Source organism: Lolium perenne, chromosome 2 (genome assembly GCF_019359855.2).
Source record: "Lolium perenne isolate Kyuss_39 chromosome 2, Kyuss_2.0, whole genome shotgun sequence".
Taxonomy (NCBI): Eukaryota; Viridiplantae; Streptophyta; class Magnoliopsida; order Poales; family Poaceae; genus Lolium; species Lolium perenne.
Window position 1 is genome coordinate 266,280,519 of NC_067245.2, and position 13,066 is coordinate 266,293,584.

General features: G+C 43.0%; 1 protein-coding gene across 1 annotated transcript; it reads right to left on the minus strand.

The window, feature by feature from the left end:
- Nucleotides 1-8,501: 8,501 nt before the first annotated feature.
- Nucleotides 8,502-12,437, minus strand: LOC127336018 (probable trehalose-phosphate phosphatase 1). Its single transcript, XM_051362763.1, has 12 exons — nt 12,350-12,437; nt 11,178-11,232; nt 10,622-11,085; nt 10,398-10,538; nt 10,234-10,305; nt 9,864-9,962; nt 9,706-9,762; nt 9,520-9,621; nt 9,366-9,443; nt 9,152-9,292; nt 8,963-9,055; nt 8,502-8,864 (listed from the first exon to the last, which is right to left on the minus strand). The coding sequence occupies exons 3-12, from the start codon at nt 10,856-10,858 to the stop codon at nt 8,814-8,816; spliced, it is 1,071 nt and encodes a 356-aa protein (XP_051218723.1). The 5' UTR covers nt 10,859-11,085; nt 11,178-11,232; nt 12,350-12,437; the 3' UTR covers nt 8,502-8,813.
- Between the last annotated feature and the right edge of the window lie 629 nt (nt 12,438-13,066).

A 13,066-nucleotide genomic window follows, 5' to 3' on the forward strand; every position in this document is an offset into this window, starting at 1 on the left:
CCGGGGCGTACCTTGACAGAGTGAGAAACCTGTCGCGGTATTCCACCACGGACATCCTGCCTTGTTTGAGTTCCCGAAACTCGTCTCTCATCTTCTTGATCAGTCCTTGGGGCACATGGTACTTGCTGAACTTCAGCTTGAAGTCTTCCCAGGTCATCATCTGTCCCGCATTCATTGCACGGGCACTTGTCCACCAGGGTAGTGGGTGGCAAACAATACCTTTTTTGCGGCTTCAACTCCTGCAACTTCGAGGTTGTTCTCCATGGTCTGGAGCCAGTCATCGGCATCTAGGGGTTCTTCAGTCTTGTTGAACATTGGAGGGTTGGTGTTCTGAAAGTTCTTCAGCTTCGGTCCAGGGTGATCGTGGTTTCCATGGCCTTGATTGTTCTGAGCTATCGGTTGCAGTGCAGCAATGTTGGCTTGGCGTTCAGCTCTTTCGACTTCTCGGTCTGCCATCATCATCTGCAGCATCTGCATCATTGCATCCTGGTTGGTGCTGCGGGTTGGTGGGGCCATCTGAACATTGAGGTAGATGATAAGATAAGAGGGAAATTTCTATGGTTTGTTTTGTTAAAGTTTAAAAAGTTCATAAATTAAAAACTTGAGTAGTGTTGCGGGGGTACAAACCAACAACACTTTTTCATTCATACCAAGCATCACACATTACAAATCTAACACACCGTTGGTTTGAAGAACCATTCATTCGTTCTACGATACAAGGGGATCCTGATACAACTCACACCTACAAAAGTGCTTTTAATGATACTACTCTTCCAGGGGGGTTCTTCGTCTTCACGGGTAGTGTGCTTGGCGAAAGGCGAGGGCGTTGTCCAACTCCTTGCGGGTCTTGTATATCATGAAATCGAGGTAGGCAACATAGTGGTTTATCTCCGGGTGCGGGGGCATGGTTATTGGTCTTCCCATGGGATCATGTCTTGGGTAGTAAATAAAGCGGGTATTCTTGAGCTTGTTCATATTCTGTCCACACAGACGGGCAATTGCTTCTTGCATAGCTCTGACTAGTCCTTCCTTCCAAGTGTTTCCCGTTACAGAAAACCACATGGTTTCCCATATTGGGGCTCCGAGCTTTCCTCTCAGATCTGCAGTAACTTCCCACCTAGGTGGTCCTCCCAATGGATTGTTGAGGGGTATTCCGAAGAACTCGGGATACGAGCGTCCTAGATATTCAACCAGTTGTTCCAAATCCTTCTCGAACATTATATTTCCTCCGTGGCCAAGCTGATAGGACTTGCAGGTGTACTCCATCTGTGAAGAATTATGATGAGTAAGTTAGAGAAGTGAGTAGTGTGTCAAAATTTTATGTAGTAGTATAAGAAAAATGGAACATAACTTTCTTATTTGAAGAAGATCTCAAGGATAAGAGTGAGAATAAGTTTTCATAAATAATCACTTCATTTGTTTTGAAACTAAATTTTTCAGACGCCCATTCTAACTAGGGTCTCCTAAGGTCAACAATGGCTCTGATACCAACTTGTCGACACCCGGATTTTTAAGTCCAGATGCCTATTATGCCATTCATCGCAATCCCAGGAATATTGTTTTTGCGAGACATAATAGATTGATATCACAACACATCATTCATTACATACCATAATCGTCTTACAAATAAAGGATCACATGATCCAGTCTCATTACAATAATAGAAGTTCTATTGATCCATTACATAACACATAGCGGAAGCGAAATAGCGTAGTAGTAGTCCATCTATTCCACAGGCAACTGTTGACGTCAGGAGTGATCCTAGTTGTCGTAGACGTCCTGCTGTCCTTCTTCCGGGTTCTGATACTCCTCTTCATAGTCTGGCCATTTGAATAGCCAGGGACACAGCCATGAGTACTTTAAAGTACTCGCAAACTAATACTAAGGTAAATACTATCAACTATAGTAAGGGGGTTCTAAGCTCTAGTTTCATTTGCATAAAGCCAGTTTTATTTCATAAGCCCTTTATAATCAAAACCTCTTCATTTTATTAACTTAACTCAAGTGGGAACATTAGTGTCATTCCCACAACTCAGTTGTGATTCAAAATCAAAGTCACCTTTCAATTCAAGTCACCAGTCACCCTTCATATTTTTAGAAAAAAGTTCTGATGACGGAACAGTATGGCCTTTCCAACTGTCCATGACCGCGAACGCGGCTATTCGAATAGGTTAACCTCTGCAGAGGTTGTACACTTGTGCCACAATAATTGCAATAGTTCGTCAGGGGTAACTGGCCCTGATTTATCGTACGCAGTACGCGAACTACCAATCCTAACCTTTCATTTACATACTCTAGTATAGGCACCTCTCCCCATGAGCTTGGCCTCCCGGTGAAAACAAACCGTCAACCCGGGAACTGCACAGGGCTTGGGTAGGACATTCACCTCATTTCACGTCATTTCAGTTTCAATGGAGGCAGCCTCGGCATAACCCCTATGACGCTTGTTCAGAGGGAACCCATACTAAAATACATAAGTTTCCAGCTAAGCCTTGCCCAGATTCAGGTATTGTGGGGGTACTTGTAAAATTGGAATGGTATCGCATCCGAACCCAACCATCAGTTTTGTAAAATTCACCAAGTCATTCACGAGTCATATTCACCTTCAAAAATCTTTCAATAGAATGACTTTTCATTCCAAGGTTTTCAAAGTCATTTCATTTCACAAGTCCCCAACTAGAGTAGTCACTTTGAATGTTTAGCACTAGCAACTAGTTATGGGGGTGCTAAAATAGCTTATAGCTTTCTAGACTAAGTGTGATGCTCTTGTACTACTCCATAACTAAACCAAGTGAAACATAAATCAAAGAGTAACTTTGATAAGTAAAAATTCAATAAAGCTTGTAAAGTAAAAAACTTGGGATATGATCAATAGGCATAAAGTAGAATGTAAGGGTGCCTTGCTCTTGTAGAGCTTTGCACTAATCTATCTTGCATTGGTAATAGCTTGCCTTGATTGGTGAGGTGATCAAAGTTTTCTTCTTCTTCCTCTTGGTAGAAGACCTTCCTCTTGATAGTCTCCGGTACTAACGTCTATAAACGAATACGAGGATACAATCACCAAACATTCTGAAGTAGACTTAATTAGCCTTAATGGCGCACACACATGATCTAGAATCACTACTTAATATTTATTCCAAAATTATTCTAGGGTTTTCTTATTTAGTGTTAGGAAAATGATTTCCTCTCATTGAAATGTGAATTAGGGTTTCTATTTAGTTCTTTGGAGAAATAATTTCCTCTCATTGAATCTTCTTAAGATTTAATTTTCTCAAATAACCATGTATGATCACATGTTGACCAAGGTCAACAATTCACACTTATCATTTGAGAAAAGTGATTTGAATGAGATTCATCATCTCATGTGATTTAAATAACCATTGTGATTTAATATCCTCAAGTGACAAAATGTGAGACCATCTAGCTAAGGACATCACATTACTTCATAACACTTGGGAAAATGATTTAAATGAGGTGCTACACCTCAGAGATTTAAATTCCTAAATTTGAAATGGTTCAAATGGGCTAGTTGTTAACTACATAGCCAATATTTTGTTTCTAGCCCATGATCATACACAGTACCCATATCATATTTTTACATAAACAATTAGAGTTTGTGAAATGTGAATTATGAGAGGTGGAATCACCTCAAAATTCAAAATGATTGATTTTTAATAATTATTTGAAAACTGAAAAGTCTCTGACTTGTTATTTTTGCTATTCAAATTTTACACAAGCTATGAGGTTGAAACCAGTGGGGTTAGTTAGATAATTTCATAAGGATTCTAGAACAATTTGAATCACCAATTTTGGATTTGTAGATTTGAAACTATTCAAATTATAGAAAGGGACCAGTATTGAATTTGAATCATAAAAGAATTAAACAGATTTGAAATTCTGGGCTTAGGCGGGAAAGGAAATGGGCCAAAAAGAGAGAGAAGCAGGCCAGCCCAACTAGCGCTGTGGCCAACTGGCATAGTGGGTCCCATGCGTCAGCGAGTCAATCACCCCGAAGCGGTACCTGCGAACTGGAGCCGTAGGATTAGATGGAGATCGGACGGTGGCGCTTCGTCGTCGTCGTCGACGAGATGGGGTTGCTGTCAAGGCGGAGGTAGGGGGTCGGCGGCGAGCTGGGGCTCCGGCGAGGGTCGACGATGAGGCAGGGCAATGTTGTCGAGGACGGTGAGCTCAACGGTAGTCACGGCGCAGCTTGAGGTGGCCTAAATCGATGGATTGCTATGCGGCGGCTTGCGGGTCTTCGGCGTGCGATTGGGCGGCGGTGGTCACTAATGCGGAGCGGAGAGGGTGCGAGGTGATCGAGGAGAAGGAGAGGAGCGAGTTTGGTGTGAATAAGGAAGCGCGGGAGAGGCTCTATTTATAGTTGCGCTTGTGCTGCGAGGGTGCCATGGAGGTCATCGACGGCGATGGCGTTCCAGGGCGCGAAGGGGCAAGTGAGGAGGTGCGCGAGGTAGGCGACGTCTAGGCGATGCTCAACGTCAAGCTAGCGCTGCAAAAGTGTGACAGGATGGATCGGGCGCGTGCAATGGAGTGCCGCAGTACTGGCGGGAAATCCTTCGATCATGGCGACGGCGACGTTGCTTCCGCGAGCTAGCGAGGTTGTCTACGGTGTAGCTGGTGCAGTGGCGATCGCGCGTGCAAAGGGAGAAGGCGAGGGGAGGACGAGGCTGACGGGGCGAAGGCGTGCACTGGCGCGTCCAGTGACATGTCTGGGCGCGCTCTGGCGTGTCCTGGGCGTCCTGGGCACGTCACGTTCTGGCCAATGCCATGCGTTTCTCGGGTCGTCGAGGGTACTGGCATGCATGGTAGAGTGTAGGCGAGCTAGTTGACAATGAGAAAGTGATCAGAGAGAGATGGAGAGGATGAGTGGCAAGAGGGTCGGCATGGGTACGGCATGGTGATGTTTTGCTCTCCACAGGCTTTATTCATCAAGGGCAAGGACATGGCTCGATGCAGAGGTCATAGGGGAGAAATGATCATACAGGAACTAAAGGGGTTTAGGCTAAGAACCAGTGGTTAATAGAGGGTATGACATTTGCCAAATGTTGCCTGCCAAGTGCTCGATGAAATGGCCGCATGAGACTTTTGGTCAAATTTTGAAATTATTTTTGGTGCACCTCATTTATATAAATAGAGAAGTAGAATGGTGGCGGTGGTGGTCGATTTGGTGAAGATTTGCAAGATTTCAAATTTGAGCTCATCTTCTCTTTGTTTCAATGTCTCATCTTATCAACTCCTTTCTGGTCAACCTAGTCAGAGTCAACACTTGTGGTCAACATCAAAGTGGTTCACCTTGACATGGTCTTGGATGAGGTGGCAAGTGTTGACCAGGTTTGGTTTAAGAATAATCCAAACCAGGGGTGCAAAGTGGGTAAGATATTATAAATGGGCAAAAGTGACCATTATCACATGTTAGTAGAATTTGATTTTTTCCTTTGATTTGTATTGGGTTTCTTTGATGCAAAAGGGTGTGTTATTGATATAAAAGGGTTTCACAAGCAATGGCACAAGCAATGGTGGCCTTGGTTAAAGATTTGAAAAGTGGGCCAAAGTGTATGTGAGTGAAAATGGAATTTTCTCACTATTTCATTTCTCTCTATTTGATTTGACTTTTCTTGACTCCAAAGTGATTCTTATTAGTTTAGGAACAATTCCAAACCATTGAAACCATTCCAAAAGGTCTAGCTCAAAGATTTGCAAAAATGGCCATAAACACATAAGAGGTGATATTCCAATTTTCTTATTTTCCTCTTTTGTTCATCTTGCTTTACTTGGGCAAGGTCTAGGGTCCATTTAGTGTGAGATTAGGTTTAGAGATGGTTTCACACCATTTGGGTAAGGTATAAGGGCATAGGACAAGATTTGGTGAAATGGCTATGTGTCACATATGCCTCTATGCATATGTTGCATTTTCTTTTTGATTTGATTTGGCTTGACCCAATTGATGTTGTTGAGTGTTGAAATGGTATAGAGGAGTGGTCCAACCATTCACAACAAGTCTTAGGGTCAAGATCCTCAAATTCACAAATTTGCTATTTGCTCTCATATGCCTCTATGGCATTTTTATTTTCTTTTTAAAATCTTTTGTTTCACCTTGGATTTGGTTTGATAAGTACTAGGTAAGGTTTATGAAGGTTTTCCAAACCTCTAAACAAAGTAGAAAGGCCAAGGGTAAAGTTTTACAAAAATAGCCATAGGCACATATGCCCTTTTCTTATTTTAATTTCTTTTTATTTTAATTTAACTTGGATGGTGAAAAGAGGGGTGAGGTTTAGGGTTTAAGATCATTTCAAATACTAATTAAATAATCATGGCAATATCACAAGAATTAAGCATGATCCCTAGGTATCAAACTTAATTTAATAAAAGTTTTTGATGGTTCCAAAATTTGGAAAAAGGGAAATTCATTTTCTTTGTTTTGAAATTTTTGGGATGTTACACCACCTTAGTGCTGCCACCACACATACCAGTAGCGTGGCCTGGTAGGACATGCTCCATGTAACAAATTACATGTAGCGTGACACATATAGGGCGCCAAATATAGGGTTGTTTTCTCCCCGGCATGATCACTCATCGGTTACGGTGCAACAGGGACGATCAGACGAGACATGATCAAAAGGCCTCTGCTTCTTCTTGTCGCCTCCTGCTCTGCCTCCCATTCACAGCTCGCAGTCGCCGCCCAGCTCTGATGAATCAAGAGCTGCCACCAGCGAGTGTGACTGCCATCGTAAATAAATCAATATCAAAAGAGAGTGTGAGGCAGACTAAAGCGAGCAGCCACGCAGGTCTTCGCGCAATCTCTGCGAATCCTTGACATATTCTCTTCTATCTCCTCCCCATGTTGCTTTTATCATTAGGAGAGGATGTTATGCCGAGAATTTGTTGACAGTGAAGTGGAGGATAAGGCGCCATGGAGGAGGCTGACGAGATGCAGGTGGAGCGGCTGCACGAGTTCGACGCGGAGGCCAACAGCGACGGCGCCGGCATGGACAAGCTCAGCTACGAGATCTTCCCCATCCTTATACATCTCTAACACAAAAGAGGATTCCAATCTAAAATATCAACTCATAGCAAAAAGATCCACTACAAAAGGGTTACATAGATGACCATAATCATGATTGGCATCTCATATGGTGCTAACAAAATGATAGAACAAGAGAGATAGAACAAGCTACTGAACAAACCCTAGAGGTGGACTACTCCCTTCTCATCATGGTGGTGTTGATGTAGATCTTGGAGGGGTAGAAGATTTCTCTGGTAGCGGCTCCGGCAGAGGTTCCCCCTCCACTGATGCTGACTCTATTTTAGTGTTTGTGATCTATGCTCAGTCTCCTTTGTAATATGCGGCGGGGTCCTTTATATAGTGGGGTTTAGGTCAAAAGAATCACCTGGGCCTCCGGTCTTGTCATCGTGCAAGAAACTGGATTGCCGCCAACATTCCCCAAGGCCATGTCAACCCAGACCTAGTCCCATGAGCGCATAAAGCTAACAATGGAGAAGGCTAGTTCTTTTGTTTCAAGTGATCTTTTGGCCCAAGAGAACAAGATCAGTGGCGTCAATATGGGTGAAATTGAGAACATTTGCCCCTCCAACAGTTAGGGAAGCAATTGAATAGTTTCTTATAAGCTAAAATCTCCAATCCCCATGTTTTCCGGGTATGCCAACTGTTGAGTTTGTGTCGAAAATTATATACAAGTTGGATTACTATGGGACTTAAGTTGTATTAGGTTTGGATAGATACAAATAGCATTGGAATCGAACTCTTGTAGCCTGGGCCTACTATATAATGTGGAGGGATGCCACACAATGTAACCAATGACGACTTTATAGCAATAGGAGCGCAAGGGGAGCCAGCGGCATGTGCCGGTGCCCAAGGCGGCGAGGTGTTGTGGTGTAAAAGGGGAGGAGCGCCCCTAGTCATGCCCCACAGAGTAGTCGAGTTCGCCGAACTGCATTAACAAATCTCCGTGTCGTCTTCTTCATGAGATTGCTTGATCCTCAGTAGATCGACTACGCGCCTACGACGATAACACCAACATTCCCCCTCAAGATCAAAATATTTACCTGATGGCTAGGTACCGTCTGCTAGCCGGCGACCAAATTCATAAGACATGGCCCCTTAGACAGCATGTGGGCCTTTTGCGACCAGGCGGAACTGCGGAAGACACTGAGAACTGCTGAGTTTCAGTGGAATCCCCACTCTTTCTCTTTCGACTAAATCTCGCAACTCTTCATTGTATAGCCTTTTTTTTAGAAAGTAGCACTTTAATGATTAGCTAACATCATTACAGAGTTCAGCCCGGATAAGCTCCGGGATTACACTAGCAGAAAACTTACAAACCAGAGGCTCGTCAGATCTTCAATGTATAGCCTTTTGTTGTTGGGTTCGTTTTCTGTTTTCTATTCATTGTATGGCTTTTTGTGGTGTGCCATAAGTTTATGCTGGTATGCCAGCAATTTGGTTCTATCCAGGGACTCCGGGATTTATTAATTTAACGCCAGGCATCTATATGCCTTTTTTTTTTATCAAAAAGCTTCACCGAAGTTCTTTCGTCCAACAAATCACAAATGATGCAAATTGTGGCAGAGTTCCCCAGGCAAAGGTGGAAAAAAAGTTAAACTTTGTCAAGGAAAACTAAAAGAAAATATCATCTTAGTAGGTCGGCAACTACCTAAGCTATCCACCTCCAGCGCTGTGAAATATTCGCCCTGGAAGGAAATGCTTAATTGCTACTGTCATTTCTGCCTGACTAAACTGATGAGTTGTTACTGAGCTATCATTCTTGATCATTCATTCATGGTGATTGTTCCTTCCATCTCACCAAAGAATTGAGGAATTCCATCACCTGCATGACGATTCAGCAAGTGAAACGGACAAATCAATTAACTGAGTTAATCAACAGGAATGCAAAAAATAAAGCTTGAGATTGAAATGTGTTTTTACTTCAGATGGGGTTCGCAGTGAGTAGATGGCCTCAGTCTCCTTGGGCACTTGTGAAACCAGAATCCCATATCCACAGTTCCGCTGCCGGAGCACCTGATCATTGATTCATTGTAACAACAAAAGAGAATGCATGTTCACTGAATTTGTGACTATATGGAGTATATATTCTTCTAAAGAAACGATTAGAACCTTGAACGCGTCTTCATCGGTTCGATCATCTCCAATGTAGATCGGAAGAACAATTTCAGGGTCATCTAACCGGAGCGACCGGAGCAGAAACTCTACAGCCTTTCCCTTGTCCCAGTCAATCACTGGACGAACTTCGAAAACCTGCATTATTGCACATGGTAAGATGCATATTCTGTCAGTGATAGAAGACTACGGTAATTTGGGGTCTTCCTACCTTTCGTCCGGTTGTTAGTTTGAGACGAGGAAAAGCATTCAGGACATTGTCGACAATATCCGCGACCAATTTCCAGTCCTGGAGACAGGCAAGGTAACATGAGACTGTTGCAGCATGGGAGACAAGAACCCCGAAGCTTGAGGCCCAATCCTACCTTCTTGTCAACGTTGCGGTAATGTACAGATACACAAAACTTGTTGTTCTCAACATTTGCACCCTTGATTGATCGAGTGGCCTCCACTAGGGAATTGTTGACCTGTTGAGCAACAAGAAGGTATGCTGATATTTGAGTATGGATAGGAAAATGAACACGTTAATTACAAATAATTTAGCTGTACACCTCACTGATCATGGGTAAAAACTCTCTAGCTGGTTGGAACAGTTTGGCTTCTTTGTCCTACAATAAAGCACAGTTCAAAAAGTACAATAAATTTGACGGCCTGAGGGGGGATAATAAAGTCGTCCCTGAAATGCAAAGTGACTAGAAAAACTACTCACATCGTTTGTTATACTTTGAGAACCTGAATAAGGTACCAGTATATCCATCCCATGACTTCCAGCATAGTAGAGCTCCTTCAGCTTTACAAATTCAAACACCTGAAAACGGGAGATTTGACAGATACAAGGCAATTTGTCTTGCTTAGTCTAGAATCTTTAGACAAAGGAAAAAAAGTAGAGCAACATGGATATTATCCCTGTTTCGATTTCAGCAATGAAACTTACACGCATATCTAATGCAACCACACAAAAAAGGAATTGCTATATCCTTTTATTATATTTAATAAATTGTAAAAGAGACTTAAATAAGACAGAGAAGACTACTACAAATCAAATATGAGGACCAAGCATGCACCAGAATTGTTCATACCTTGTCACGGGACCTCCCACTGACGATTGCCGTCGGGCAGAACTTTGCTACATTCTTCACAGCAGAGCGCATCTGAAGAAAGTTTTTTATATGATCAAGCAAGTTATACATAACTGAAGCAATGTTTCAGTAGTACACGGGTTTATCAGATATGTGATTTTTACCTCTGGGGACATAAACGCTTTCTCAGGATCATTGACGATAGGAGAAAGTGTGCCATCATAGTCCAGAAACAACGCGATCTTCTTGCCCTCCATGCTAGCTATGATTTGGTTGAAGGAAGATAAAGCAGAAGGGCACTTTGCCTGCAACGAGCAGCAAAACTGTATAATCCTTTGCATAGGACACTATCGAGATAACCGAAAGCCAATAGGAACATTGATCTTACCAGCCAAGCATTGTCAGCGGCAATTTCGTCAGATCCGGAATGTACGCATGGTTTTGTACAGGTTGATGACAGCGTCATCACCCCGAGTAGTCCATCGACGACTTCTACAAGTTTACGTCTACTGACATATGTTACACTTAAGGAACAACATGGATTCCCCTTGGATGTGACTGGAGATGGCGTCATATTTGAAAGCAGTGCCAACACTGTCTCGCTTTTTGCCACAGGATCAGACATGGCATGCGAGATTGCAAGGTATTGCTATTGCTCTTATACACGAGAGAAATAAATGAATAGGATAAATGCAAAATGGTCTTTTGGGGGGCTAAAAACTAGGTGGAAGAAGGGCTAGCTTGTTTCAACCAGATTCAACCCACAGTCTTGTCAATGAAAAACCACTTCTTCAGTGTTTTGTTGTCAGTGTAGGTACGTAAACGGTTCCTTAGAAGAAAGTTACCAGTAATCTGATTAAAGAGACATGGTAATATATATTAGATAAAACAGCATTCACATGATGAAATCAAAAAATTATTTGCAACCACAATATAAGATGTACCTTCATATACACTAGTGTGACAGCGCATGTGTAATTGTATGTCACAAAAGTGAAACTGCAGTAGAAAAAGAGACCATGTAATTTAGCACCGAAATATACTTGATCAGACAGCGTTGCTGCATGAGGCATGAAAACAAGCTTATATTTCACTGATATAATTCTATTCATCACATTGTCATACCAGGACAGAATTTGTAATGACATCTAGACAACAGGAAAGGCTATCCGCCCTAATGCGACAGCAAGTAATTGTGTAACATCTTTGAGAATATAATGAAAACAACGTCACAGTCTGCTAAGAAAGAACTATCGTATTGATTTATTATTCATGGAGAAGAGACATCTGAATCGATCAGCCTACATTGCAGGTTCAGTAACTATACTTACCAGAAGAAAATTACTGATTATCAGCAATTCAACATGGTTACGCATGATGCAGCCATTTATGATGATAGGTTACCTCAGAAAGCACACAATGATCAGTAACTAGCTTGGATCATAAACCCTAAATGACATGTTAGGTGCGTCCAACTTCTCCTTTTCCGAGTGAATCATCAGAAATTCACTTTTGCCGAGTGAATCATCAGGGCACCCAAAACAATCAATATGCACATCGCTGTAAGCTTAGATCGAAAATTCTAACGAATAGTGATTTGTGTTTTGAGGTTAGAAAGATTTCATCGAAGATCGATCGATGTACTTACGATCTGGAAAATACAGGACTCACCGCCGACTGCTAGAGACAGAAAGAAATTAACCATTACGTCGTGAAAAGGGGATCTGAATGTCGGGAATATCAGAACGAAGTAGGCACAACATGCAGGGGGTCTATTATGGAATTGATACGATTTAACGATAAAAACGACATGCAAGATGATCAGGTCCAAGAATTGAACCAATTGATTCCGCCGTCGCATAAACCACGGAAAACATGAAGCAATAATGACGGTAAATTTACGGGAAACAGCTCTGATCTAATACGGCATTATATAAATTCCGATCTTTTCAACGTAATTTTGCGCATCTAGATGAGAATTAAGTATCATGGGACAAAAGGGGAAAGATAGAAAGAGATGAATCAGGAATTTAAGACACGTAATCCTGATTCTTAAGCCAAACAATCGCTTGCAAAAGGAGAAAACACGCGAAGTAATTAGAGGGAAATCACACACCTTCGATAGGAGAACAGGAGGTCGATGTATTTGCAACGGGAAGAGAAGAAGGGGGGAGAGGAAAATGGCGTCGAGTTGGACGCGTATATATAGGAGAGCGGAGGGCAGAAAAGGAAATCTTGATTTTTTACGATGTTCCCGAATACGACCTTTTCCTTTGGGCATGGGTACAACCTTATTTGAAGTACTCTGAGATTAAAAAAAACAGGTTTTACAAGGCCGAATATTAGTAGCAGCACTCGGCCCACATATGGTGAAGCAAAGGCAGGTAGGCCCATTTGCGATATTCGGCCCAGCCGCGCCCCGGCTCCTCGTTTTCCTTCGGATTTGACCTTTAATCCATCCGGAGAGTCCCGGCCATCCCCGGCTTCCCGAGGCCCGGTCGGGGACTCCGGACGAAACAAAAACGCGCGAAACATCGAGCGGACCCACGTTGTCGGCGTCAGAATGGGTAGTTCCCTCCATGGCTCCATTAATTTCGTTTTCCCTCCAAAGTGCACCGCATAGAACCATTTTCCCCGCCGAATTTCGAAGGAGCTACCGCCATTCTCCCCCACAGTTGCAGCTCCTCCTCTTCCATTCCACCACCATGCCGCCGAAGAAGCTCGCCGCCGATGGCGCGCCGATGGCGAGGAAGCCGCGGGCGCCAAAACAGAGGCCGCCGGGCTGGACAAACACGCAGTGGGCGGTGGATGTGGAGTGGCGGCGGAACGAAAC